This window comes from Mchenga conophoros, linkage group LG4 (assembly GCF_057382185.1).
Source record: "Mchenga conophoros isolate Kocher_MC1m ecotype Shallow Benthic linkage group LG4, M_conophoros_male_GT1.1, whole genome shotgun sequence".
Taxonomy (NCBI): Eukaryota; Metazoa; Chordata; class Actinopteri; order Cichliformes; family Cichlidae; genus Mchenga; species Mchenga conophoros.
Window position 1 is genome coordinate 18946135 of NC_140529.1, and position 26768 is coordinate 18972902.

The 26768-nt window shown below is 42.6% G+C and overlaps 3 protein-coding genes across 5 annotated transcripts; 1 reads left to right on the top strand and 2 right to left on the bottom strand.

Moving 5' to 3' along the window:
* Window positions 1-779: 779 nt before the first annotated feature.
* On the bottom strand, window positions 780-5128 carry jpt2 (Jupiter microtubule associated homolog 2). Its single transcript, XM_085270848.1, has 5 exons — window positions 4945-5128; window positions 4043-4194; window positions 3485-3636; window positions 2797-2833; window positions 780-2190 (listed from the first exon to the last, which is right to left on the bottom strand). Exons 1-5 carry the CDS (start codon window positions 4998-5000, stop codon window positions 1928-1930), a joined length of 660 nt encoding a protein of 219 aa, XP_085126974.1. The 5' UTR covers window positions 5001-5128; the 3' UTR covers window positions 780-1927.
* A 502-nt stretch (window positions 5129-5630) lies between these two features.
* On the top strand, window positions 5631-21496 carry cramp1 (cramped chromatin regulator 1). 2 transcript variants are annotated; one of them, XM_085270845.1, is made up of 20 exons: window positions 5631-6034; window positions 7803-8179; window positions 9978-10180; window positions 10275-10428; window positions 10881-10964; window positions 11142-11190; window positions 11422-11507; window positions 11947-12070; window positions 12924-13005; window positions 13174-14115; window positions 14408-14579; window positions 14755-14927; window positions 15035-15109; window positions 15214-15295; window positions 15471-15581; window positions 16221-16378; window positions 16999-17185; window positions 17453-17620; window positions 17857-18002; window positions 18930-21496. In XM_085270845.1, the coding sequence occupies exons 2-20, from the start codon at window positions 7804-7806 to the stop codon at window positions 19041-19043; spliced, it is 3486 nt and encodes a 1161-aa protein (XP_085126971.1). In that variant the 5' UTR covers window positions 5631-6034; window position 7803; the 3' UTR covers window positions 19044-21496. The 2 variants fall into 2 exon arrangements, with proteins under 2 accessions (XP_085126971.1, XP_085126970.1); XM_085270844.1 differs by lacking the exon at window positions 5631-6034 and adding an exon at window positions 7162-7419.
* LOC146575899 (peroxisomal reductase activating PPAR-gamma-like) lies at window positions 21443-26183 on the bottom strand. 2 transcript variants are annotated; one of them, XM_085270846.1, is made up of 7 exons: window positions 25978-26183; window positions 25327-25501; window positions 23750-23868; window positions 23422-23632; window positions 23155-23247; window positions 22904-23056; window positions 21443-22482 (listed from the first exon to the last, which is right to left on the bottom strand). In XM_085270846.1, the coding sequence occupies exons 2-7, from the start codon at window positions 25478-25480 to the stop codon at window positions 22277-22279; spliced, it is 936 nt and encodes a 311-aa protein (XP_085126972.1). In that variant the 5' UTR covers window positions 25481-25501; window positions 25978-26183; the 3' UTR covers window positions 21443-22276. The 2 variants fall into 2 exon arrangements, with proteins under 2 accessions (XP_085126972.1, XP_085126973.1); XM_085270847.1 differs by lacking the exon at window positions 25978-26183 and adding an exon at window positions 25688-25873.
* Window positions 26184-26768: the final 585 nt, after the last annotated feature.

The following is a 26768-nucleotide window of genomic DNA, read 5'->3' on the forward strand; positions in this document are numbered from 1 at the left end:
GACCACTGATCAAAGACCACTGATCAATGGCCATGAGTACCATTCTCAGAGAGTTGGGGAATGGCTGCAATCACAGCTTTGTAAGATGGCGAAAGATGTACCCTTAGGCTCCCTCCTCGATTCAGAGATGACCTCCTTGACTCCGCTTAAACCAGCGTTCCTCCCTATCCAGGATGTTACATCCTCATCATTGAAACAGTGTCCACTGCCCTGTAGGTGTAAATAGACTGCAGAGTCCTGGCCTGATGAGGTAACTCTTCTATTTATAAGATTGAGGAAACCTGCAGTCAGCTGAGACTGAAGAAGTCACTTGTATGAGTGACGAAACGTTTCTCCCACTGAAAATGATACTTCCAGATGAACAGAATCAACTTTTGGACAGTTTTTATACACAAACACACAAGCAAACAGTGTTTTATGTGCTGTCATCTGTACCGTTGCTTCAAATAGAAATGTTTAAAAATTCTATACAGATTCTGTGGCTGCGAAGCAAAAATAAACTCCCTCCGGGCAGAAGTGGCCATTTTTGTATGTGGGGAGAAAAAAAGAAGCGGCTTCCAGAGAGTGCTGCCCGAGGACAAATTCAGACAAAAGCACCACTGTCAGTGATTCAAAATGGGACAGACAACACTGGATTGTATTTCAGATTTACACAAATCCTCATAAGCATCAACGGGAGAGACGAATTCCAGTTTAACAAAATGTACATGTTTAAATTAATCACCCCTGAGTGTTTCTCAGTTTTTAGTAGATGATGAATGCAGACATAGTAAACAAACTCTTACTGCAAAACAACCATTTTATTGCAATACACAGGATTTCTTTCTTCTGCTGCGCTCGCTGCCTACCAGGCACATCGACACGGAGGAGACAGGCTGGCACCAGAACACCACAGGTCTGCCCCGAGATGAGTGTGAAAATGTGATTATCATCGAGCCCACCTGGACTTCAGGTAGGCCGCACGCTTGTCCAGAGTTCACTTTGTCTTCAAGCCGTTTTAATTTAAAACATAAACTGAGGCCTACCCCAAGCTAAAAGAAGGCAGATTATGTTCTCAGATAAAGCAAGCAATGAGGTCGAAGCAGAGAAAGTACCTGCACAATACATTCACATAAATCAAAATGGAATTTCTTTGAGGACACAGAAACATCTGGGGAGTAAACAGCTGTTTCAATTCCTAATCACAGATTGTGCTCTGTTGTACACGTTTTTAGTAAGGCATAATTAACAAAAAGGCTAGAGAGATGAAAGGATGCCAAGCTTATATCAGGCCTCAGTCACATGGATTGTTTCTTAAATTCTGAAATTAAGTGGTCATCCAATAAAGATCTGGCACTTCATAAATTAAACTGATGAGAGGCTGTGTTCACCCCAGAAAGCTCCCAAAAATTTGGGCAAATGTCTGCTGTGAAGTTTTTAGCCAAACCAAATTGCAGGTCAGTTTTAAATCTGAAAATTGTGCAAGTATGCCAAACTCTAAACCGTTCTTGAGATGCAGAAAAATTACACACAAAAATTAGATGATTGTGCCTCCAGACAAATTACTCTTACAAATGCTTGTAACACAAACGATGAAAACAGTAACTGCAAAGTTGAAACCAAACTGTGTTACAGTTAAAGTGATAAGGTGACAGCTAACCATTCAGCTGACTCATTGGTGATTGTAATGATTGCAGGTTTCATTATAGAAGAATATCAAGGAGAAGACAGATGGCAGGAAGTCAAAAACGAGGGATGAAAGTGCAAGATATTGAGGACAACTTATGAGCCCAGGCGTCAGGTGTGAACAACAACAATAACTGGGCTGTATTTAGGTGTACAGATCACATTCCATCAAAAGAGCAGTGTAGGAATGAGAGAAGATTAACAGGGGAGCACACAAAGAGGTTTATGGACACAAATTCGGAGAGGTGGCACGCTCAGCTGATCAGTAGAACACCACACTAGATTTTCCTCCAGGAGGGTTGAGGACCCTGTTGTGGGAGCGAGGCTTGGGTCCCAGGTGAGGCTCGTGGTTCTTCGGCGAAGTGTCATCAGGAAATGAGGAAGGTGTGGGTTCAGGCTCCGAGGGTGCCGAGACAGCAGCGGCAATGGCAGCGGGTGGCTCTTCCTTAGCTGGTGCATCGGCTGGGGGTGCAATTTCTTCTTTCGCCTCAGGCTGGCTGGCTTTGGCTTCAGGAGCTTGAGGAACTGAAACAAACACACTGACATGTGATATCAAATTGGACACAGCCACCGTGACCCGACCCCCTGGTTTTTGCACTGTATGTGTTGTGTGTAGTGTGATGGACACCACCATGTTGATTTTTTGGATTCAGAAGTGATGATCATTAGACGAGAGCATGGAGTACCAAATTATAATCTAAAGCCAGAAAGCTTGAGTTCATGTAAGACACCACAAGCCCTGCCGTTTTCAAGTGCAGTTCACTAACTAACAGAGGAGGGGGAAATCACATATTTGTTACATTTGAGATCTAAGTGAAACTAGTAAGCTTTTAAAAAAAAAAAAAAAAATTGCAGAGATTGAGGATAGTTTATTGAGACTATCACATATTTTTATTGTTTGCATGAAGCTATATGCAGTTAAGCAGTGGAAATGCACAGATGAGAGCATAAATAGACTCAATTTATTTTTCTCTCTCATTAACTGAAGACTGATTAAAAGTTTAGGGTGTAAAACTTAGAAAACGGTACAATATGATTAAATCTGATCTGTCTGAACAGCAAGGCTTAGCAGAGGTAGTTTAATAGTATAATGCAAAGAAATTATACACAAAGAACATGTACAGTACTCACCTGGTGATTCAGGTTCAGGTCCCACACTTAGGTTGTCCTGTATTAAAAAAACAAAACAGTAAAGATAAGGAAGAAAGAAAAAAACCCCACAGGTGTTCTTGTTTCACTGCACACACTTAAAATTGAAATTAATAATGTTAATGGGTTAATGTCAAATGGACATGAGAACAGGACAAGAAAGTGCAATTATTATACATGACTGCATACATTTCTTTAGTTTTAAAGGTCATAATGGTTATGTTTGCCACATTTTTTTTTTACTTTTGCAAATAATCTGAATGACCCTCAGTACCTACAACTCAAAGGTTACCAATATCAGGACCTTTGTTGAGTCATTAAACAATGTGCTAAAGCTAGAGGTGGCTTCAGGCTTTCGTGCTGACTTAAACACACCTTTGCTGATTAGTAATCACAGACATCTACAATAACAGGCTGACATCAGCCAGGTTTGCAGTCACTATCTATGCAAATTAGAGATCATCTCTGAGGTTACCGTACCACCGGTCTCACTGGAGGCACAGACAGGTAGGTGTTAGGGTGGGGCTCAGTTAGTGTGTATTTATTAGAGATTATTATTGAAGTGCTGCCTGTCGCAAACCTATGTATTCCTCACTAAAGAGACTTTTTTTTTTGCACAGGCTTGGAATAAAAATGTTCTGCAACTCATAAAATACAAGTCAAAAAGTACCTTTGGCTTATTTGGGTGGCTTCGGCTTGGACTTTGGGCAGGTCCCGTGCCTGCAGGCCCAAATATGTTGCTGGTTGGTCCACCTGGTGGCATGGGTCTCTGTGGTTGAGCAGCAGGCTCAGATTCACCAAATATTCCACTACTCTTTCCACCTATAAAAGATTAACCAACATACCATATAGTGACACGATCTTCAGCAATGGTAAAAAAATAAAATGCAATTTCTGTGTCCATTTCATAAAGAGTCACTCTTCTGTACCAAATGTAGCACATACCCAGTTTAGTTTTGCATACTGTGTGCACTTGCTAAATGGCAAGAATGTTCTGACCATTTCAGAGAAAAATATTTATGACCATCAGGGCAATCAAGTACCCTGAACTGTAAATAAACCCAGCTATACCAGAGTAATATGAGCAGGTGTATTATGTGCAGGCACAGAGAACAGCCAACATGTTTACAGTCGAAATTTAACATTGTAGTAATAGTTTTCACACTCTGAACATGGATTTGCAGAGACAGAAAAGCCAAAGCATCAGCCACCAGCAGGTTAATCTCACCTGGAGGATTGGAGCGTTTCGGTGCACTCTGGGCTTCCTCTGGTGGAGCAAAAACTTTGGAGGCCATCTTATTGGGTCTTTTTGATGCTGCAGAGTCCTCTTCATAGCCACCAAACAGATTGCTGGAGCCACCTCCAGGAGGCTGCAACACCCTACAGATTAACATACAAGTTAAATCTTTAAATAAACAGAATGCGGATTCATGTTTACAGTCTACTGTTACTGTCATGTCTTACATTCAAAGACTTGTAGGAAACGTTAAGTAACCGGGCTATAAATATGTTAGCTGGGCCAACTGAGCTAAATAACAGGTTACTTGATTATAGACTCGGGAATGGCGCCATATACGCATGGAAACCATTGTCTGCTATAGATTATATCAGACAGACGCTTTACTTTCTTTCGTTATTGAAAGTTTGATCATTCTACTTGGGGGAGCTGATCCGGAAACTGGTGCTTTCGAGATTTAAAAAAAAAAAAAAAAAAAAAAAAAAAAAAAAGCACCCGAACCTCTTGCTATAAGGAAAGTGTGACCATAACGCCTCTGTTGGCGGATACAAAGAAGAGCCTTCCGAGGAGCATTTCACACTTCCGCAGGCGCAGTAGACAACGCCTGAATGGCTAGCTCGAAAGCTATCATGACTAACAAGTTTGCTAACTCAAACCACTGCAGCTCCACTTAAGCGTCCACCCAGACATTTAAGCTTTCTGGGAGCACTGCGTGTTCGAGATATGCTTAAAGAAATTAGTGGAAGGAAAAAAAAAACCTACGAAGTTCTGACAGGCAACGTTATACTAAATTCTGGGCTGCTAACTGTCCGAGCTCCTGGCTGCAGTCGGAATAAAACGTTACTGGCGGCTCTTATTCGCACATAACCAAGCCGCGCAGCTGTTGTCTTTACCTTGAACTCGGTTTCGAACCACTATCCAACCCTTGAAACATGTTAGTCGAAGTCATGGTGGCTCTGTTTTGACCCTTCAAGTTTCCGAAGACAACTTCTTCGTCAGTTTGCCAACTGGACGACGAGCGAGTTCCCCCCTCTGCCTGCGCGTGCCCGGCTCAACTCCGTAGTGAAGAATTTCGAGCCCACCCAACTATGACACAGAGGATTATAACTGGTCCTCTGCCAAGCTGAGGTGCGCTCGTTTCACTGCACCCAGACTCCCATTACGAGTGAAAGACTTTGGAGAAGCAACTGTGCATTGTTCCCGGAACAGCACTGAGGCTATAGTTTTCTTATTTAAATATGATTTACACGGCTGTTTAATTATGGCAATAGGTTATACACATCTTCTACAAAAGCAGGAAAGTTTCGCCTTGTGAGTCTCAAAAACGCTTTAAACAGTAGTAGACATGGACTAATTTCCACGTGTGCGCTTGTTTTATTCTTAAACAGATAAGTCTGAGATGATGATATCAACTCAAAACGTAGTGCTCAACACAGTTAGTGTTTTGTTTCAGTTCTTCTTAGACATGTGGGGGTTTTTTATACTCCAATACAAAATTCAAGCGCATCCTCTGAGTTCCGCCTACTGAATTGTTCGTCAAAATGTCAATCATTTTTTGGGCGGAACTTGTCTTACAGGACCAGAAATGTTAATTGCAGTGATAAACTATTGTTAAAACAAACAAAAAAAATTAATAGCTAAAAAAAGGTTAGATTATATATCACCCAGAGTCGCTTAAAATGTTTAGTGTACTAGTCGGTAAACTTGGCGAGGCGTGACAGGAAGAGAATGACAATTGGTCTTTCGTTGTTAACTCTTCCACTAACAGTTGGCGGAGGTTTCTGTCAATCAAACTTTAACCGCCGACCTCGTGTTTTTTTAGCCAATCACAGTCTTTGTTTTTGTATAGTAATGGGCGTGTCTGCGCGCGCTGACAACGGGGCAGCTGGAGCTGTCATCGGTAGCAAGCTGGAGGTCTACAGTCAGCTAGCAATGCTAAATTGTGTCTCGTTTGGGAATACTACCAGCAATCTTCTGCTTTAGGTAAGCTCAGTAATATTTACCAATTCAACAACCTGTTTTGGACTCTGTACAAAATAGCCGTTATGCTAGGAGCAGTTTTATAACGTAAAATCTTGTTTGACTTGTTATACTGTTAATGTTAGCTAGCCAACAACAGCAGCCATGCTGGACATAGTAGCGGGCTATCCACGGAAGAAATATTTGACTACATTTAATATATTTTGCTACATCTACTTACTAGCAACTGCTTGTAAACACCTCAAATTATTACACCACCGCACTTCCAAATACACGTGAAGCTTCCGATATAATATTATACTCGTGATGAGACTATTACAGCTGCTAAGTAGTTTTTAATGTAACACTGCTGTGGGACGCGAGTAATGTCATTTAGTGAAGTAAAAAGAGAACCGCGGTGTCAACTCAGATTGCACTGAAAGAAAATGATAAAACAGAATAAGTACAGCTATAGCTGTCCATCACTTGAAGTTTAAAGATCTTATTAAGCTCAATTGAAACATTAAATAGCTGAATCAATTATCTAAGGCTTTCATAAATTATTAATTCGTCTCAATTTGTGCCAGAATTGCCTGATAATCAGCTGTATGCTGACACGAACTGAGAGATTTAAATGCTGTGTGGCAAAAGAAGACATTCGTGATGTTTCCCCATACTAAAGCTGCCCAGGTCTGATTTTTTTTTTTTTTTTGTCGTCCTTAAGCACTGGACATCCCCTCTCCTGATTATTCAGCAAGCATAAAATTAAGTTGTGGGAAAACAGTAGAGCACATAGGATAAGAAACTCTGCAGTGTTTACACATTTTAACACAAGTGCAGCACCCCTTCTACTCCTTCAGCTCCTTCTACTCAACGTGTACTTAAAGCCACGTCCTGATTTTCCTCACGTGCCATCGTGTGTATTTATGAGGGGCTGTAGTATTGCTGGCAATTAATAACATTATCATGGCAAAGGTTTGAGCATAAAATGATTTCTTTTGCAGGCACAATTTCTGCTTATGATGACGTAGTGTGAAGCGAAGTCCACTCACAGCCTAATAAAACTATACCTGCTTATATCAATTCAAATGAGCTCAACCGACACGGGCTTTTTGTAAATTATTATCCATCAAAATGCAGTTAAATATCTCGTATTTGCGGCTGGTTTTGTGTCATTTATGTCTCGTTGCATGGAAAGCATTGAGTAATGTTGTTGCTGATAGAAGAGACAGTTGAACTGCGCAGAGAGTTCAGCTCAGTCGAATCAGGAGCAAGGAGAGGGCATAAAAGCGGAGCGATCGCTCTCGGCTTTATTATGCTCAATTTGACCACTAATTGCCAGTCTAACCGCTCGGACCCATGGTGAAGAGAAAGAAGACATCGTCTACTACAGAGGAGCACCAAAATGGGTAAAATTTGGTTTGAAATAAACACTTTATTTAGAGGTCGAAGGCACCGAGGGGGTTTTCGTTGTCGTTTCTGCAGGGCGCTAAACTGAAAAGCGGTCGCTTTTGAATTCAGTTTAAATTAAATCGTCATTATTGGCCATTACAGCGGAAAGCTACTCGGAAAAGCATCGCTGCCAGTCTTCTAACTGCTTCAGTTGTTAAATCTAATTTATCTCAAGGCATGAAATGCATATATTTGGTGTTGTTTTGACGGGACTGAAGAGGGGATTTGAAACAAACAGCGGCGGCCATGTTGAGAGACAGTGAACGTCGTCTTTAGAAGTTAATTTTGCACATCGCTTTGCTCCTAATGTGACGAATTTTGTGTAATTGTGTTGTGGCAGCATGACACCGGGCTCCAGGGAGGGGATCGGTGTCGATGGGAGGAGGAATCCGTCCAGAAAGCCCGACGGTTGCGACGAAGAGGAGAACGGAGAGCAGGCGAGCGAGGAGCGCAGTACAAAGGGAGAGGACGGAGTGGAAATTCTTAATCCATCAACCACGGGTCTCGGCTCCGGTTCAGCCCCGGTCCTTCCTGCTTCTGCTCCGAACCGAACCGGACCAGGCTCGACCCAGCTTCCCCAAATATCAGCTGAGCCCGGCCCTCCGGGCCCCGACCAGCATCATTTTCTCCGATCAAGCGTTCGACCTCCGAGCAAACGGATACGGAAGGATTCAATCGGCTCCTCCATCAATGGACATGGCGGGGCAAAATCGAAAGGTAAGTGAGTGACCAGCTCGGGAAAGAGTGTGTACAGGTGGGATCAGGAGAGATTGGGGGCTGCGCTGTCAGTTTTAGTTTTCTCTGTCGGTGCTTGCAGTGTGCTTGTCTGTGATGCCGTTGTGTTGCCGTGTATCCCCTGTGGGCCACTTGCTGGGTTGTACTCTGGGTACATTTTTTGGCTGCTCCAGCCCATGTTGCAACACCATCCTGTACACCACTTATGCGGGGAAAAAAGAAGCAAAAATCAGGAGAGGCCAGAAGTTAGATTTTAATTAAGATGTCACTTGATTGTTTTTGCAGTTTCTTGGAAACTGGCAGCAATAACAATAAAGGCACGGTGTTGTTATCAGCAGGAGGAATAAATCACAGGCTTAAAATGGACCTGATATCAGGACAGGAAAGGGACATTACTGAACAGGGTTGCTTACAGTTCTTTTGTCTTTTTTCTTATTATTTTCTTTTGGGACTATATAGGAAATTGGACTAGAATGGTGTTGCAGTTTTCAGCCAATCATTTCATTGACCCACAGATTTAGCCTAGGCTACCTTTGTTTTGTTTTTTTTATCACCCCCTTTTACAACAAATACCAGTAAAGCAGAGGTTGTAATTTATTTGCCATTATTCAGTTTTGGTTTTGCAAATAATCTGAATGAGCCTCTGTAGTAACTCAGAGGGTGACTGATATCAGGAACTTTCTAAACAATGAATCAAAGCTAGAGATGACTTAAGGCTTTCAGGATGACTTTTAAACACAATGAAGGATTCCCCTGTAGGCTACCAATCACTAATAGTATTGTATTTGCTAAGTGTGAGCTGGTTGGTGTCAGTTTATCTATGCAGACGAGGCATTACCTCCTGGGTTTCCACACTACCTGTCCCTCTGGAGGCACAGACAGCTTTGGGTGGGGCTGAGACTTAGTAAGGTGGTGGTGGTTTTTGAGTTTGTTAATGAGGCTATGCCACCCAGTAATCTGTGTGTTCCTCATTGAAAAGTGGAATTTATTTGGAAAAATATTTCAGTACATTATACATCTGTGATTTTAATTTGTACATTTTTCCTTTTAAAATTGCTTTGTCCACAAAACAGCAGCCATTGATCAGATCAGAAACAATATTATTTACTTGTGTATCCTTTGACAGGTATGACTGGTGGATTTTTGTTGTTTGAAACAGAAAAGCTCTGATTGTCTCAGAAACTATATTTAGATTGAGCACAAACGTTTGACCGTCTGACTAAGAAAGCCTCACTTATTTTTATGTGATGCTATATCGGTGCACTTCTATTTTGAAGGCGACACATCTAGGTTATTGTCTGTGAGCCAGTCACATGCTTGTGTTTGCAAATTAACACCCATTTGGGCTAAAAAACAAAACAAAAAAAAACAAACACTTTTTTTTCTTTCTTTATTTTTTTTTATAATGTAGCACAGTACTGCAACAGCAACTCTCTGGGTGCTCCTGCTAATGTCTCCTGGTGTTGTGCACAATGCTGGGCCAGAAAACTTGGCCAGTGGAGCCCACCATGAGTTGGTTTTGGAACTGTGTAATGTAGACCTGACCATAGGGACTGATTGCTTTTCCTGTCTCCTTGCCAGAGCTTAACCACAGAGAGGGAAGCTCTGCAGGTTCTGTGCGCTGTAATGGCAGTGGGTGGCTTTGTGTGCATGTATTTTAACATCTCGCAAATCACACACCTCAGATCAACCTTTTTTCGTTATGACATACAAAACAGCCAGGGTGGTGAGCTGATATTTAAGTTGTGCCTTTCCTCTGAATGTTTCTGTGTTAAAACAGGGGCAGAGAATGGCTCCTCTTCCCAGGGTGTGGTGGGACAGACCGGGCCTGTGGTCAGCTCCACGGGGGGAGTATCCAAGACCTCCAAGGGCCAAGGGTCTACAGAGAAGGAAGAACAAGCTGGTAACCAGAAAAGAGCCCGTCGGCAGTGGGAATCCTGGAGCGCCGAGGACAAAAACAGCTTTTTTGAGGGTCTTTATGAGGTAAAGCTTGCAACAACCTTTTACCAAGTTAAAAGTTTACCATGTGTAGATCTTTTGACGTCGTAGATTCACGGCTGCCCTCCTTTGTTCCCAGCACGGGAAGGATTTTGAGGCCATCCAGAACAACATTGCAATGAAGTACAAGAAGAGAGGCAAGCCAGCAAATATGGTGAAGAACAAGGAACAGGTCCGCCACTTTTACTACCGAACTTGGCACAAGATCTCCAAACACATCGACTTCGCTAACGGTGAGTTGCTTTTTTTCTCTCTCTCTTAATTCACCTTGGAATTTTTGATCCCCAAATATGAAGTTTGTACACTGTAATGACTTTATCGAATGACGCCTCATAAAAATGTGTACAACTCATACAACAAGGTGATGTCTTAGGCTGATCTTAATTGGTTTATTTTAGGTTTGTGTTTAGTTGTTTCAGTTATGCTACTTACTGCAGACACTGTGAATGAGAAGTAAAGAAGAGATGCTGTTAAACAGCCACATATATTATTATTTTTTCCTACAACAGAACTCACACTGACATTTTTGTTTTTTAGCAAGCAAAACATATGTTAAAGAAGTTCACCAGATAAGCTGGAGCTCTTTTCCCCTACAAAAAGCACCCAGTGTTACTCTCATGTTATCTTTATGTAGCACGCACAGGCCTCCACCAGTGTTGTGACTTGTGCTTCCTTTCCTTCTCAGTGTACTCCAGGGTGTTAAAGAAATCTTCTCAAGAACTGTACGGCCTCATCTGCTACGCCGAGCTTCGCAAAAAAGTTGGAGGATGTAAGTGAGGGCTGTGAAAGCGCTTGGATGCAATGTAGACTGCGTGTGTTTTGCTGTTTGTTCTGCTGGTTGTGGACACAGGGGATGTGATTAAACTCCAGATGATCCCTGTGGCTCGGGGCAGTTGCCCCTGAGGAGCATGTCTTAACTAGCTGTCTTGTGTTTTGTCTTTGACAGTGATGGATGATAAGAATGTGGCAAAGCTGAACGAACTCATCCAGCAAGGGTAAGTCTGTGACAGAAGCTTTGGCTAGTGGGTTTACGTACACATCTGGGATTGTGATACTTTAAACTGATGCACTAGATCACATTTGGAAAGATACAGATTAGCACTTTGCTAGTATGAAAAACAAATCTGAGGGCTGAGTTGACAGTATGTAGTCAGATGCTTTCTCTGTGGCACGGCAAGGTTTAGAGCTTACAACATATATGAATAAAGATTCTTCTGTTCCACCAGGGCCACCACCGTGCGCTCTAAGGGGAGGAACCTGCGGATCAAAGCTCCAATGTGCCGAGCGTTGAAGAAACTTTGTGATCCAGATGGTGAGTATGAGCCTGCAGAAACCCAGCACACGCGTTACAGAACAAGCACTGAAAACCTCACTGATGGTGAGACTGGGGGGTTCACGGGGGTGGGGCTTTTTTACAAAAACCATGGCATCAAGTGGGCTGGTGGTGTTTCCATGGTAACTTTGGGTGCAAAGTGAGGAGGATGAAGGAGATGACTGTTCTGACCAGCTGTCATCAACCCCTCTGCTCAATAACACCCACTCATCACACTTACTGAAAATATTTGCTTTCATCAAGGGTAGAAAAAGACTGTCTCTTGTCATTGTTGTATGTAAATCTGTGAATGGATCCCACTGAGATTGATGGCTGCCTTTTCATTTTGTCGTGGTTGATTAAGTGAGAGAGCATAGTTGAGTTTATAGGTTTTGGGCTTTTCTTATAGTGGCTGAATCTGTAATTTTGTGTCCTGCAGGAGTGAGTGATGAAGAGGACCAGAAGCCGGTGCGTCTGCCCTTGAAGGTGGCAGTGGAGCTCCAGCCACGCAGTAACCATTCCTGGGCCCGAGTTCAGAGTCTTGCCCACAACCCTCGCCTCAGGTCTGACATGGATAAGAACCACAATATATTTTCAAAAGCATAACATCCAAGAGTCGGAGAGATGTCATACCTTCATTAATTCATTTTCTATTTTATTTATTTATTTTATTAGTTCAAGCCATGGTGATGCAACAAAGCCTGAGCTAATTTAAGAACCTCTTCTTGGCTTCAGACTGCTTATTTCAGTTTGATGGTTTGCATGTTTTCCACCGTTTTCTGGGTCAGCTCTTTTTTTTTTTTTTTTTTTTTTTTTTTTTTTTTGTGCAAATTAAATATGTGTGTATATGTTTTTTTTTTAAGCTAACTCGTGAAATTTGAAAAGTGTAAACACCCTCAGACATGATGCTGTTCAAAGTTTAAACTCTATTTCTTTCATTTTTAATTTTTGTTCTCAGTTCAGTTTTCAGTTAGTGTTCAGACTGGGTTTGCTTCTTTTGAGGTTCAGTTTCGTTTTTACTGGTTTCAGTGTTAGGGTTTTTTTTTTTGTTTTTTTGTTTAATTATTATGATAATAAGGGTTATTTATCATGGGTAGGTTGAAGAAGGGTAAAGACTTTGTGAAAATGGCTGAATTACAGCAATGTCAGTATGCATTTGTTTGCAAACGTGACAAAACAAATATAGTAAAACTATACATTAATGAACATTTCTGTTTTATTTTAGTTATTTTTGGAGCACGTAGTTGGCGTTTTGATTTTTCCCACACAGGATTATTTCGGTTTTAGAAAACTCTATTAAATTTGATCCACAGTAGTCTAAGTGTAAAATGTAGAAGTAGTTTATGTCAGACGTATTCGACCTGGTAGTGTTGTATTTTGCAAAGTTGACATCAAATGTTTTTTCTGTTTTCTCAGGATGGTGGTGGAGCTCCACAGGAAAGTTTCCAGCCTCATAGAGTATCTGAAACAGAAGTGGGCTTATCATGACCAGCGGATTGTATCCTTTTTAAAAAAAACATTACAGTGCAATATGTATGCAAAACTCTTCAGAGTGTTTTTCATTCCTAGTGTACATATTAGAAATGTACTGCTCTAACATGCTGCTTTCTGGGGCATATACCAGCTTGTGTCGAATATAAACTGGTCCTTAACGTTGAAAACTCAGCTTAAGAGTCTCATGGAGAGAGAGGCTCTAGAAGGCAACCAGACCAGCACAGCCTCTCCCAGCATAACTCAGAAGGAAGAACTTTTTCTTTTTCCAGCTGAGAGCTGCACATTGACTACACTGCCTGGGGTGGCACGTGTGGTTCACTCCAAAGCCTCCTGCACTGTCCATTGGATCGAGAGTGGCAAGAGCCGACCTAATGCCAAGGAGTTGCCAGCTGCCCAGATCCTGGGCATCCATGCAGCTCCACAACCTCGAACTGGCAGCAAATCTGGGCGGGGAAGCGCTGCTGTTGCTGGTGCTTCACTGACTATAACGGGTGATGCTCGTCGAACTGAAACCCCCAACCCTGATCCATCAGCAGACAGTTCTGCAAAGGTAGAGGAGAAGAGACTTCAGTCCCCTTGTGTCCCAGTTTCCTCTCAGCAGACTGTCAGAGAAGAGGGAGATGGGATGGGATCTTCTGATCCAGGAAAGGCCTGCACTGGCGTTGAGGTCAGTGGTGGTTTAGCCATGACCAGAAGCACGGACAGGTCATGTAGTGGTGCCGATGGCTCCGCTGAGCAGTACAAAGAGGAGCAGAGCACCAGCGCGTCTTCCTCGGAGGCAAATCAGCCTCCTTCAGTCAAACCTTCAGTGACTGGCTCAGACGAAGCCGTGTCGCGAGCTTCCCCACCAGTGACCAAAGAACGGGTCGTTGAGCAGATCAGAGAGGAAGGCTGGAGCGCCCGTGACGCAGAGAACGTCACCCTGGCCGAGCTGTACCTGATGTTTGGGAAGCCAGGCAAGCTGCAGCTGGAGTACGAGTGGCAGCCGGTCACAGCTCCACCCAGCAACTCAGAAGAGGGACAAGCCTCAGTGCAGCCAAAGCCCGACAGGACAAATCGAGTTTTGCGCTGCTTACTCAAGCTGGTTTCCACTGAAGTCAACCCCAAACCTCTGGTAAGTTTTCCCTTTTCTGTCTTCCAAGATTGTGGCCTGGTGTGTTGTTTAAATTACAAGTTGAAAAGATGAAAAATGTGTAATTATCAGTGGCATTAAGGCTTAAAATTAAACATTTTTAAGATGCAGCAGTGTGAAGAGTTTATATTCCGTACAAAGCCAGCTGATGAAAAACATGTTACTGGTTATGTACTATGAACACCACAGGTTTTTTTTTGTTTTTGTTTTTTTTGTCTTTTTCAATGAAAGTGCTATTTCGAGATAGGAGCATATCATGTGCCTTTTCCTTCAGGCTCCAGAGCTGTGCTCCACAGCCACATCACCCCTCAAGACCTATCAGGAGGAGCAAAACCAGGTCCTCACACCTCCGGCGAAGGGTCCTGTTGCAGGCGCCCGTAGCCCCAGCTGTGGGCGGCCGCAGGCGTCTTTGCGCATGCCCAAGTTACAGCTGCCAAGTGCTGGAGGTATTTATGTCTCTCTCCTGCTGGCTTTTGTGATAAAGTCTTTTCTGTACTTACAGTGCTGTAGTTATTAAACAGCGAGAAGTAATTATGCAGCACCGATGCTTCCTCTTTAGAAGTTGTCTTCAAATAGCTGCCTTTCCTGATGTGGCACCACATCTGTTTCAATCCTGTTCAGGTGGGCGCAACCTTCCCCGCTCTCTGTTGGGTTCTACTGCAGTTGGCGAATCAGAAAGCAGCGTGTTCGCAGTACCCACCACGCTGCCACCCAACAGCTCACGGCACAACCGAATGTTCTCCCCTAACAAAGAGGCAGAGCTAGCCTTCAGACAGCAGCTCGACTCGATCAGTGTAAGCCAGAATAATGCATCATTTTTTGTTTATGCCAACTGTACAAAGACATAATTCATGTATTAACGAGCATTAATATGTGCTTTTTTCTTTTCTTTTTCTCACAGATGCAGTCAGATCTTTTCCTTTCTAGACAGAGAAAACCTCGGAACAGACAACTTCGCAAACCACTTGTAGTTCAGGTGAGAGCAAGATCATTATCCATTCATCAGTTCTGGGCTTGGTTGGGTGGAAGGCGGGTTTTCCTAAGTGTGTTTTTGTTTGGCCACTTCTTTCTCGTTCACAGCGAACACTGCTGCCCAGAACTACAGGAGACACTCCTCAACACGTCTGCTCCTTCTCCATCCTCTCCAACTCCTCTGCCACAGGTACTCCTCAGATGGCAGGACAGAACGATAGAATATGTCGTCAGCTGAGGCTGGAAATGTTTAGGGCGTAGTTTTACAGTATGCATTAATGAAATCACAGCTAAAAACGATTTCTCTTTTTCAGCAAGACCCTCTGGTAATTGTCTGCTCTCTCACTTCCTGTTTCTTCCTTCAGGAACTGGATCTTTCCGGCCGATCCATCCCCGACTAGCTCCTTCCTCTCGCTCTGTCCAAACTAAAACAACCCCAGCAACATCCAGCTCTGCGGGGGCCAGCCAGCTCTCTAGTATGGACTTCTTCTGTTATCTACTACATTTTTCTGTTTTATTGAAATATTGATAAACTCTACACCAAATATACTGCAAAAAATTACATATTGTTGTTTTTATGGGGTCAACAACTTTGCTTTTATAAGCACCCAGTTTCACACCTTGGCTCAGGCGATTAGAGGATCATCAGGGGTCCTTTTGTCCCTCTGTGGGGGGATACTCCCACTAGGTTTATATCTGGGACTCTCCACCATTTGACCTTAGAACTGAAAAAGCTTCTCGGATGAGAGGTGAAACGTCTTCAAGTAACTTAAAGAAGTCCAGATGCTTTTCTTTGTAAGCTCCTTTGACTACGATGACCTGGATGACTGAGAACCTTCACAGACCTATTTTATAAAATTGCTTAAAAACATATTTAAGGTCCAAGTTGTATTTGTGTAAGATTCCTGTGTCAAAATCTAGAACTCTGAGAAGGTCAGTGACAGACAGTATTTCTGTGCAGACGACAGAAGCAAAAACATTTTTCCAGAAGACCTTGGACCATCCTTTTTTTTTTTTTTTTCTTCCTGCTCTGCTCTTCACATGCTGTTGCTGTTGATGCTTATCAGGAGCGATATGACAAATCTCTCGTTTGCCTGAACTGTTAATACTTTCAGGTGCCATTGACCTGGCAGCTAAGTCTGCAGGCATCATCCCAGGCAGTCCCTGTCGGGAGGTGGATTCTTCCACTGTGGATAACAGCGCTCTTCTCGCCACCACTCCCATTGCTGATGCTGAGCCAGACTCTCAACTCCACCAGCAAAATGTTCCAGAGGTCAGAGACACACACACACACACACACACACACACACGGACTAGAACCCTCCTTCATTTGATGTCTCCTCCTTGCCTGTGGCATTAGAATAAATGCTATTGCCCATTACCATCTTGGAGTGTTACATTTAAAACTGTCAGTTTTTGATTTATCTTACTTTAATGAAAGTTATTGCTCACTCTAATGATTTTCTGTTTATCTGTGCGGTGTAGGCCAGGTTTTGCATAATGTTTTTCTTTTTACTGTGCATCTGTCGTACAAGACTTCACAAATGATTTAGTAATTTTTATAGATTTTCTTTGTAGACATTATTCTTGCATACAGTTGTCATATTCATGATCACCTGTTTATTTGTCTGTTACGGTTTAAAAACAAGCTGCTCCAAACAGTTTGCCCTGATGGGATAAATAAAGCTGTTTGTATCGCCATCAGGGCGTTTCCTTGCTCACAGTGGACCTTTGTGAGGGAACACTTGGCTTAGTTAAAGGCAGTGAGTCTGCGTAACCTCATTTGTTTTCCAGTCGTAGCTGATCACCATTTGGTAAAGAAAATTGTCAGCTATGCTTGAATAAATGGTTTAAAAAAATGTGATGTGCTAAGTTAAATCGCTCTTTCCATAGAATGGCGTACCACCTCCGTCTCCTGGAGTCACCGGCGGGGGAGACTCACTCCTCTCTCCCCCGAGCGTTGCCTCGCTCCTTGATATCTCACTCCCAGGCCCTCCTGAAGAGGCTCTAACCCCCGGAGAACCTCAAACGCAGATCAGCGACTCCATCATCGAGCTTGCCATCAACTCCACACATTACGGTGCGTGCACGTGCAGACGTCTTACCCGAGCCATATTGACACGAAACTGCTAAATAAAGCTTGATGATGTTTGTTTAGTGAAATGGAAAGTGAGAGTAGGTTAGAAAGGTTTTGTAATTACCACTGAGGTCAGCTTTGTGGCTCCACAGCATTAATTCCTCTGCAGGTTGTGGAAAAGAGTGCACGTTGACATCCAAGCAGCTAAACATCTGAGCCTGCTGAGTTTAATCGCTGATATCTCATTTCTGTTTGCCTGCTGCACTGCAGGTGAGGAGGCTGCTCTCTCTCCAGCCAAGCTGGGCAACAGCGACGGCTCCAAACTGCTGGCCTCGTCTCCCTCGCTCAGCCCATCCAGAGGCTGGATCCCTTCACCCAGCCACGACCCTCAGTGGTACCCCAGCGACTCGTCTGACTCCACACTGGGATGCCTCCTTTGTAAGAGTTTTTTTGCTTCCTTTCTCAAGAGTGTGCCAGAAGTTACATTTTAGGCCAAGAAGAACAGAATATTAAGTGGATGTATTTTTATCATTACTTCCCACTAAAAATGCTGCATACAGCAGCACGTGCAGTCAACATTTACAAAGATTTGTTTGTAAAATCCCCAATATTACTAACACAGCTGTATGATGAAAGGCCATTTACTCAGTCTTTTGCTCTTATTTTCCTTGCAGCCAGCATGGTCTCTCCTGATAAGGGCAGACGGACCACCCTAACCCCCACTGGCCCCTCCAGTGGCACAGCTCTACTCGGTCCTAGCCTCCTGGACTGCAATTCTCATGATTCCTTTCAATCCCGTGGCCTTCCTGATGTGGCAGAGGTAAGTAAATGCTTGTTGATTAAATGAAAGAAAGTTGTGACTGAGAAGCAACACTTGCCACAAACACAACACAGTCTGAATCTCAGCAACCAACATGTTATATGTTATTAATTAGTCTCTAAAATGTAAATGTAAAAACATCACTTCCCATTTTAAAAATAACCTGCATTTATATCCACTCTGAAAATGTGGTTCTTATCCCCTTTTGGATCTGTCCTGCTGTGCAAGTGGACTCTGACCCAGAGCCGGTTGTGTTAGGGACCACATGGTACCTTTTGGATAGATCAGCTTCTGGGCTGATCCACCAAATTTTAGGTGATTTTTAATGAAAAACTTGTTGAGTCACACCCTGAGATTCAGACACCATACCTTTTGAAATGCTGACAGCATTTAATATCTGAATCTCAGTCTGTGAACACGTTTCCATTTTTAGTGCTCTCTCTCGCTCTCTTGCGTGCTTTGATAGCGACTTTATGAAGAAATGAATCGGGAGTGTCAGTTAGCTGGTTCAGGTGTGGCAGGAGGGGATGAGGCAGAGAGAAGCTCTAAGTTTGTTAAAGATAACCTGCCAGTGAGCAGGTTTAGTTCAGATTGTGTTAAGTGATTCATCTCAGGGTTAACAAACGCAGACTTGTTAGCTTAAACCTGTTTCCTGGGATGGGGCCCAAACCTGCCTGGGAGGTGAATAGAGCCCGGTGACTGTTGCCTCCTGTGTTTGGACTAACACATCTGCTTTTTCAGTAAATAATTTAATTTCATTGACAGATATTGATGTGATGAACTTCCCCCCCCCCCCCCTGCACTCTTGACCTAAAGTATGAAACTGTTCGAGGGATGTCTGGAAAAATCTTGTTTTTTGGGGTTTTTTTTCTCCTTCTTGGATTTGCCCTTGTTGTCAGTCTGAAAGCTCTTTGGTGTTGCTTGCAGATGGATTCTCAGCTTGCTTGTATGATGAGTGAGAGCAGCATAGACTACATCGCTCGCTTCAATGATCTGGCTCAGGAGCTCGCCGTAACTGAGCCCTCCATTCCACCTCCCTGAGGAAGACTCCACCAAGCCATGGTCATCTGTACCTCTAATCTACAGCCAGTTCCAGGCATTTCCACAGTTCCAGGAGAGAGAGACACAAACTTCTGGGCCCACACTTGGAAGCAGTGACTACTGCTAGAAATTCAAAACCGATTTGCAGCCAGCAGCTGCAAATTACCCCAACTTTTACCACGTCTGGTTCTCACACCTGTCGATAAGCAGGCCATTCCTAAAAAGAGACCAAGGCAGAACTTTGCTCACCTAGAGCATCATGTTGTTGGTGACAAGAGGTACTGTAAGTGAGGAGAGGAGAGGTTTCCTCTCTGTCTTCTCCCTGTTTGGAGAAAGAAGACTGGGGAGAAAGGCCAACCCCATCCCCCCTCAAAGCCATCCATGGCCTGTTTGTAAAAGTGCAATAATAGGTGGTCAACCGTGACCATTGTTCAAAAGCGAGTTGCGTTGGTTTCACTGAACTGTTCTCTAAGGAACAATTCCCTTTAAATACAAACACTTTAGATAAAACAAATGAGTTTACAAAGATACAACCTCATGTACAGGAAAATACTATGCCATATCCGAACAAAATATCTGCAACGATCTTTCATGTCTCTTCCTGCTCTCGGTGTGTGAGTGCATGAATGTATCTGTGTGTGCGTGTGTATTAAAGGCTGTAAGGCTGACCGCTCAAAATGTGCAGTTCAGATCATCAGCTGGTGGCAAACAGCCACTGGACTGTGATTTTTATTAAAAGTAATGTCGGTGAGAAAGAGATACTTGGCATAGTTCAGTAGCAAAAGTGGAACAAAACAAAGTGATGTGTAGAAGTTCATTTTTCCTGTTGGCCTCCTTTTTTCTTTTCTTTTTGTTCCTCATCTCTTATGAGTTCAGGTGTTACAGATTGTGTTGTAGTCACACGTGTTTGGAATCGGGTTCTTCATTTCTCAAACCCACATTTAAAAAAAAACAAACAAAAAAAACAAAACAAAAAAAACAAACAAATACAAATAAAAAATGGCAGCTTGTTGGTTGACTCCACTTGGGTAGCTCCACAGATGCTGAAAATGTTATTGGAATTATTTTATTGTTGCATTCATTTCTCATTAGTTTTGTGTGCAGAGATGCAAGTTCAAATATTGGATTTTGTTGCATAAACAGGAATACCTTTTTAGATATTTAAGCCCTCTTCACACGTGTGGTATTTGGAGACTGAATCAGAATGTTTTAAAGAGTCTGTGCTGACAGTGCTTATAGCCACAAACAGCATAATGTGCGTAATGTACTGTTCTTCATGGTTGTTGCGTCTGAATGAAAGCCTTGAGGAACGTTCACATTAAAACGTTTCCTTTGACTCGGCGCTTTCCCAGCTCCTCATTCGCAAGCTGCAATAGGGAGAATTTCCCTCCTGTATTGTAGATGTGAGCGTGAATTGCACAGGAAGGTTTTAATGAAGGGAGATGAACAACTCAAAAAGATGCGCGTGAGCGGCAGCACTCTGATGCGTGCCTGTCTGTTAACATACATTCAGGCTTGCGCTGTTTTAAAAGGTGACCTATCCAGACCTGAAGCTGCCAGATCAACAGCAAGGAGGGCGTGTCTTTGTTTACTTTTGCTGTCGTTTTCAGTAACGCTGACACAACAGGTGGGCGCTCTCTTGCCGACGCCATCGATTACAAGGAAATCTAACAATGTTGCTCATTTACTTTCCTTAGTTCTGTTGCTTTCTTGCCGTCCTAATTAGTTCAAACAAATGAGCTGGCTGCAGCCACACATTCATTTTGTTTGACAAACTAGAATTATGAATGTCCTGGCTACTATTGAGTTCCCAGTAGAAATACACTCCATAAGAGCGAGCGGTTAATTTAATGAAACACTAAAGCCATAGTTGACTCCATTTATTTTAATTTTTGTTTTTTATTATATGCCCCCAAATTACTTTCCTCTGACTAGTGGATGCTAACAAAACACTATGACTAAAGAGTGGCTCTTGCATGTTACAGAAGCAGACATCGTTTCTCTGAATTTTTCATGCAGTACAGACTCATTGCCTTCACATTTAATTTGATCAACCAGCATCATCTCTATGCAGCTGTGTGAACCCGTTTGGTGTAAACTGTTAGACCTCTTTGTCATTCCACAAACGAGATTGTAAGACGATCTAACAAATGTAAGCGCTCCTGTGGTGTTAGTTTGTGAACATTTGGAAACGCTTGATCTTGTCACACTAGATGATTCTTAATAAGGAATCCTATTGAAGGATGTATTTGTACAAATGGAAATTCCAGTATTCACTGCGCTTTTGTAACATAATGTAAATCAATATTTGGACTATTTATTGTTAATATTTCTGAGACAAGTGTTTTTTCTGTTTTAATTTAAGGTGACATCCAAGAAAGGAGGAAAAAAAAATACTGTTTTCAGTTTGTAAAAGGTGTTTTATTCTGTGCATAAAGATAGTTATAAAAACCTGCCTGTTTTCTTGTATTCACTGTGTTTGGGGGATACACAGCAGTTCATATGCAAGCTTGTACAAAGTTCGGTCTTTGGCCTTGGGCTTGTTTCTGACAGGTTTGTCAGCTTCTCCAGAGATGGATGAGTGGTTTATCCGCACAGACTCCACACTGAATTCCTCGCTGCTCCCAATAAAAGTACAATCATGCTCCAATCCAGACGACACTTTAAAGTGACAAAGAATATTAGCCGGAAACAAAAACTCGACTGCACGTACGTGTGCTGAAGTGACTCATTTTCAGTGATGTGCTCTGCATACTGCATGGAAAATATGACCCAGAAACAGGTCGGGTGCTGCACCATTTTTCAATGAGAAACTGTTGGCAAACGTTGACTTTGTAACCACAGTAGATATTTTAAAGGAGAGTAAGTGACACAGTTGTGGGTAGACATTCTGCCAAAACATCAGACATGATTCCTTTACCACAGTTTGGTTTATTTAAGCTGTTCTGTTTGCATCAGGAGTCCCAAATTATGGAGTTCAAATTAAACCATCTCTTCTCACCAGCCTGCAAAATGTGATACTGCAGGCTTTTGCCAACAATTTTTGTTGTTTTTGGGTGGGAAGGGTAAAAGTTTCTCAGACATGACAGACAATATCAACATGTAAATTAGACATTAAACAATGAATAGTACAAAAACCCACTCCAGCTCTGTCCCAGATGTTATAAAACAGATCTCCTCATTTCCTCCAAAGTCTTGCTTATTTCAGGTCCTAGACCTCACCAGCTCGAACATCACTTATCCTTAGGTTTTTGCTCCTTGCGAGCGCGCGAGGACATGAGCTTGAAGAAAAGTGCAGGCCAGAGTGTGCGGAGGTATACTGCAGCAGTGGGCAGAGGGCCGGCCAAAACCACGTCTTTACTTTGCTGACGAACAGCCTTTAGGACTTCCCACGCCACGTCCCTGGGGTCCCAGCCCGTAGCTGTAGTTCTGTCCAATACTGAGCAGTAGTTGCAAAGACAAGAGACATGTTGCATCATTGATACAAGAGAGTACAGATTACTTCAATTAATTCAAATTACTTTTATTTATATAGTACCAAATCACAACAGCAGTTGCCTCAAGGTGCTTTTTAATGTAAGGTAAGAAAGACCCTACAATAACTTATAAATTACTCTGGTTATGTTGCTTCTTACTTTTATTATTTAGTTATAAAAATCCATTTGGCTTGTAGTCTTTTCCTTACGTAGTCAAAAAAAAAAATCAGTAAGAAAACACAAAATCCCAGCTGGCATCAAAGATCCACACACATTCCAACACCACCTTAATAACTCTGAGATTTATCACCTGTTACCAGCTGACTCTTAAAAATGCTGCTTTTGCTACTGTTACTCTTTTGTTCCATCCTCTCACTGCCTCACCTCCATACTTGGATCCATCTCCTGTGACAGCGTTGATCGACAGGTTGGTTCGGATGTACCCGGGGCTGATCACAGTCACTGGGATCCCGTAGCGCTCCATCTCTGCCCGCAAGCAGTCGAAGTAGGCCTGGGTGGCGTGCTTGGACGCAGCATCTGACCAGCATGAGACAAATCAGACGCTTGCTTTAGTTACCCTCCTCCTGCTGGCAAACTCATGTTGTGTTTGTTTGCATTAATCAAAGACGACTTACAGGCTGACCGGTAAGGAATGGCTATCTTCCCCTGGACGCTGCTAATCACTACAATATGGCCGCTGTGCCGGCGAACCATGGAAGGCAGGAGAGCTGTGGAGAGAGGAAAGAAATGAAAGAGAGAGGGCTGACTCATATTCATGATAATCTTCACCCAAATCTCTACATAAATGACTTATTAACTTCACATTTAGCTCGGCTCTTTCAACCACAAGCCAAAATAAATGAAAACATCCCGTACGCTGAAACCAACAAGATTAAACAAACCTTGTGTAAGAGCAACGGGCCCGAAGTAATTTGTCTCCATAACATCCCGCTGAACTGAAATGTGAGTCTCTAGTATATTGCCACGGTAACTGATTCCAGCATTATTAATGAGGATGTCCACTTGTCCGTAACATTTCAGGATCTCTTCTGCAGCTCTCTCCACCGTGTCCGTTTTAGCCAGGTCGAAGACAACAGTACAGGGAGTGTGAATCTGGTGGATAACCAAAGCGAAACAAAACGACTCTTTACAAATGGATCCTTAGAGGCTAAGCTATAGTTCAGACAGACCAGACTTTATTGTGTTACTCCTTTGTGTGTATATACATACCAGTTTCTGTGTGTTTGCTGAACTCGCTGTTAGTTCTTGGACCACCTGCTGCAGGCGAGCTGCGTCACGTCCACACAGCACAAGCCGTGCACCTGCAGCGTGGAAGACCCGCGCAGACTCTACAATGCAGAATTCTCGTTGTAGATTAGTGAGCATAAAACAGGGGTGGGTGCAGAGAGCCACACCACTAAGCTGAACTCAAATCTGCTCAGTATCTCTTTAATTCTTACCAGGAGCACTTTATAAAACTGAAATAAGCATAGAAGAAAACTGCTAACATTTTTATCATGATATAATAAACATTCCCCAAAACAATTGTGCACAAAATGTCCATATTTTTGCAAAATTTAAAAGACTTAACTTTATTTTAAAATAAGTGCTATTGCTATTTTTAATTATTTTTTCTTGCTCAGCTACAGGAATCTAGTCCGTCTTGAGTTTCTACAAGTGCATCCAGTGAATCAACAGTGCAACAAACTGAAGTTAACGGTTTTAGTTACAACACCAACAGCATGGTTCACTGACTTGCACAACACCTTCTGCTGTACGATTCAGCGGGAAAAAAAAGCAATTTTACTTCTGGCTTCATTTCAGTCACTTTATCTTGCATCTGCTTTAAAAGTCCCACATTTTTCCCTGTCAGATTTTGACAGGTGTAAGTTGTTTACAAACAAACAAACCTTGGTAGTCCCTTTTACTGAGCCTGTGGCTGCTAAACTCTTTTCGTTGTCCCATGTAAAAAATTCATTAACAGGGCTGGGTCATCACAACTGTCATCCACAGCCACCAAGCACTCTTTGATAAACTCCTCAGAGGATGGCTTGTTTGAAATCACAAAGCTGGTCTTGCCTGCTCCATCCCTGGATGTGTGAGGCTTAGTGAAAAGTCCTGTTGCTTTTCGCAGATTTGCTAGCAACAGTCCAGCTCTTTTCTCTCTCTGTTTAGTCTCACAAAGGGGATTCAATCTGTAATCCATAAACAGAGCACTCTGCTCTCCACAAACTAAACACATGGCTTTACCTCTGACTTCAGTAATTAAATATTGAGAAGTCTACGTCCTGTTAAAAACTCTACACTCCGTATCAATCTTTCCTGTTTTTAAAGGTCAGCTGACATCTTTCGGGGCTAGAAACTCTCAGAAACAAAAGATCAGGCACACTTACAGAGGAGATGCATTCGCTCACAAACATGTGTTTGTAAAGTAAAAAAATAGCATTCATGTTCAAAATAGAAGTGACAAATTTGTAATGTGGTTTCCTACAAAAATCAGGAATCCACTCTCTGACCAGGAATTTATCAAAGAGTGTTTGGTGTCTGAAATGGGACAAAATGATTCATGTATACGTATATATGTTTAAATCCTAATTTCCCATTGATCGCACGCAGACTGGTCCGAGACAACCAACGGGCAGTACAATGTCCAAATCTGATAAAGAACTACAACTACATGTTGGCATCTGCACAACAACACTGAAGAATGAGATTGCACATTATCTAAATAAAAGCCTACTAGCACTAAAGCAGTATGGTTTAGAGAGTTTGCACATGTAAGCTGAAATGAATGAATGGAGGCTGACCTTTCCCGAGTCCAGAGCTGGCCCCAGTTATGACCACTACAGCACCTTGGACTGAAGCCCCTTTTCTGAGACGTACAAGTATCCGGTACAACAATACGACTCCCAAACCGGTTAAAACCACCGGTAGCATTCCTCCTGCCATCACACGCTCCATTACTTGGCAATCACCAGCTACCTGCAGGTAAAAAATAATCAGTAAATACCTTATAAGAAATTATTTACTGTACCTTTAAAGTCCATCTGAATGCAACTACCAACATGACAATAATAAACACACATACAGCCAAAATGGTAATTCATTGTAATAAGAACAGTAGGAGTTATGGATCTTCCTTTATCTTCTTAACCACTTAAGCCCCACCTGCTAGCAACAACCAATAACTTGATATCACCAGACTTCGGACAATCTTATTAAGCAAATGTTAACTAAATACATGCATCACTTAGCACATTAATATTCGCATGGTTAAAAAGTACAGTTCAGTATGCCAGGTGAACACCTTGCACATGCACACACTGGGTTTAGCACTAGCTTGTTCTGCGCAGGCAGTGTCAAAATAACGGCTACTGAGGCTAAAGCTAACAACAGCTAGCATCTCTAGCAAATACTAACAAGTGTTGGTTTGTAGTTCTGTTTTTTACAGGTCTCACCTGAGCCGAGCTGCTGAGCAGAGCAGCAGTAATGTGTCAATGTGTCTCCTCTTCTTTTAGCTGATCTTCTTCCTTCTGTTTTGTCTTTATTGACGGTTAGAAAAACAGCTTTTGGTCGCTTTAGCGCCACCGTCTGATCTGGAGTGCGCTCTTTCAAATGATTAACAAATAAGGAAATAAGCTATTATTTCTCGTAAAGCTCATAATTTGATAATTTGCTATATTAATGCTTTACATTTATATTTAGAGGTCTTTTTAAACCACTAGTGCCTATTTAATCAGCTGCTATCTTCTTCATTGCTACATGATCCATTAGAAGTGTGCTCTACATCTCATTTCAGTTTTTCTTTTTAATTATTTAAAAATTCTTAGTTTACTTTATTTTTTATTATTTATTACAAATTGTAGGGTATTTGTCAGGTTCATATTCTTCAGAAGTCCATCCATCCATCCATTCACTTCCGCTTATCCTTTTCAGGGTCGCGGGGGGCGCTGGAGCCTATCCCAGCTGTCATAGGGCGAGAGGCGGGGTACACCCTGGACAGGTCGCCAGTCTGTCGCAAGGCTAACACACAAGGACAAACAACCATTCGCACTCACATACATTTGCACATTCACACCTAGTGACAATTTGGGTTATCCAATTAACCTATTCCCACAAGCTTCATGTCTTTGGACGGTGGGAGGAAGCCGGAGTACCCGGAGGGAACCCACGCAGACACGGGGAGAACATGCAAACTCCACACAGAAAGACCCCGGCCTGATGTTGGAATTGAACTCAGGACCTTCTT

Bases quoted from the DNA above. Each gene is read 5' to 3' on its own strand.
- LOC146575899 (XM_085270846.1), bottom strand. From the start codon at position 25,480: ATGGAGCGTGTGATGGCAGGAGGAATGCTACCGGTGGTTTTAACCGGT. The intron at 23,248-23,421 runs GTTTGTTTAATC...CTCTCTCCACAG, and splicing joins GCCCGTTGCTCTTACACAAG to CTCTCCTGCCTTCCATGGTT. The intron at 23,057-23,154 runs GTAAGTCGTCTT...CATGCTGGTCAG, and splicing joins CATTCCTTACCGGTCAGCCT to ATGCTGCGTCCAAGCACGCC.
- cramp1 (XM_085270844.1), top strand. From the start codon at position 7,370: ATGGTGAAGAGAAAGAAGACATCGTCTACTACAGAGGAGCACCAAAAT. The intron at 7,420-7,802 runs GTAAAATTTGGT...GTGTTGTGGCAG, and splicing joins ACAGAGGAGCACCAAAATGG to CATGACACCGGGCTCCAGGG. The intron at 14,928-15,034 runs GTAAGCCAGAAT...TTTTTCTCACAG, and splicing joins AGCAGCTCGACTCGATCAGT to ATGCAGTCAGATCTTTTCCT.
- jpt2 (XM_085270848.1), bottom strand. From the start codon at position 5,000: ATGACTTCGACTAACATGTTTCAAGGGTTGGATAGTGGTTCGAAACCG. The intron at 3,637-4,042 runs GTGAGATTAACC...AATCTTTTATAG, and splicing joins GAAACGCTCCAATCCTCCAG to GTGGAAAGAGTAGTGGAATA. The intron at 2,191-2,796 runs GTGAGTACTGTA...TGTTTGTTTCAG, and splicing joins ACCTGAACCTGAATCACCAG to TTCCTCAAGCTCCTGAAGCC.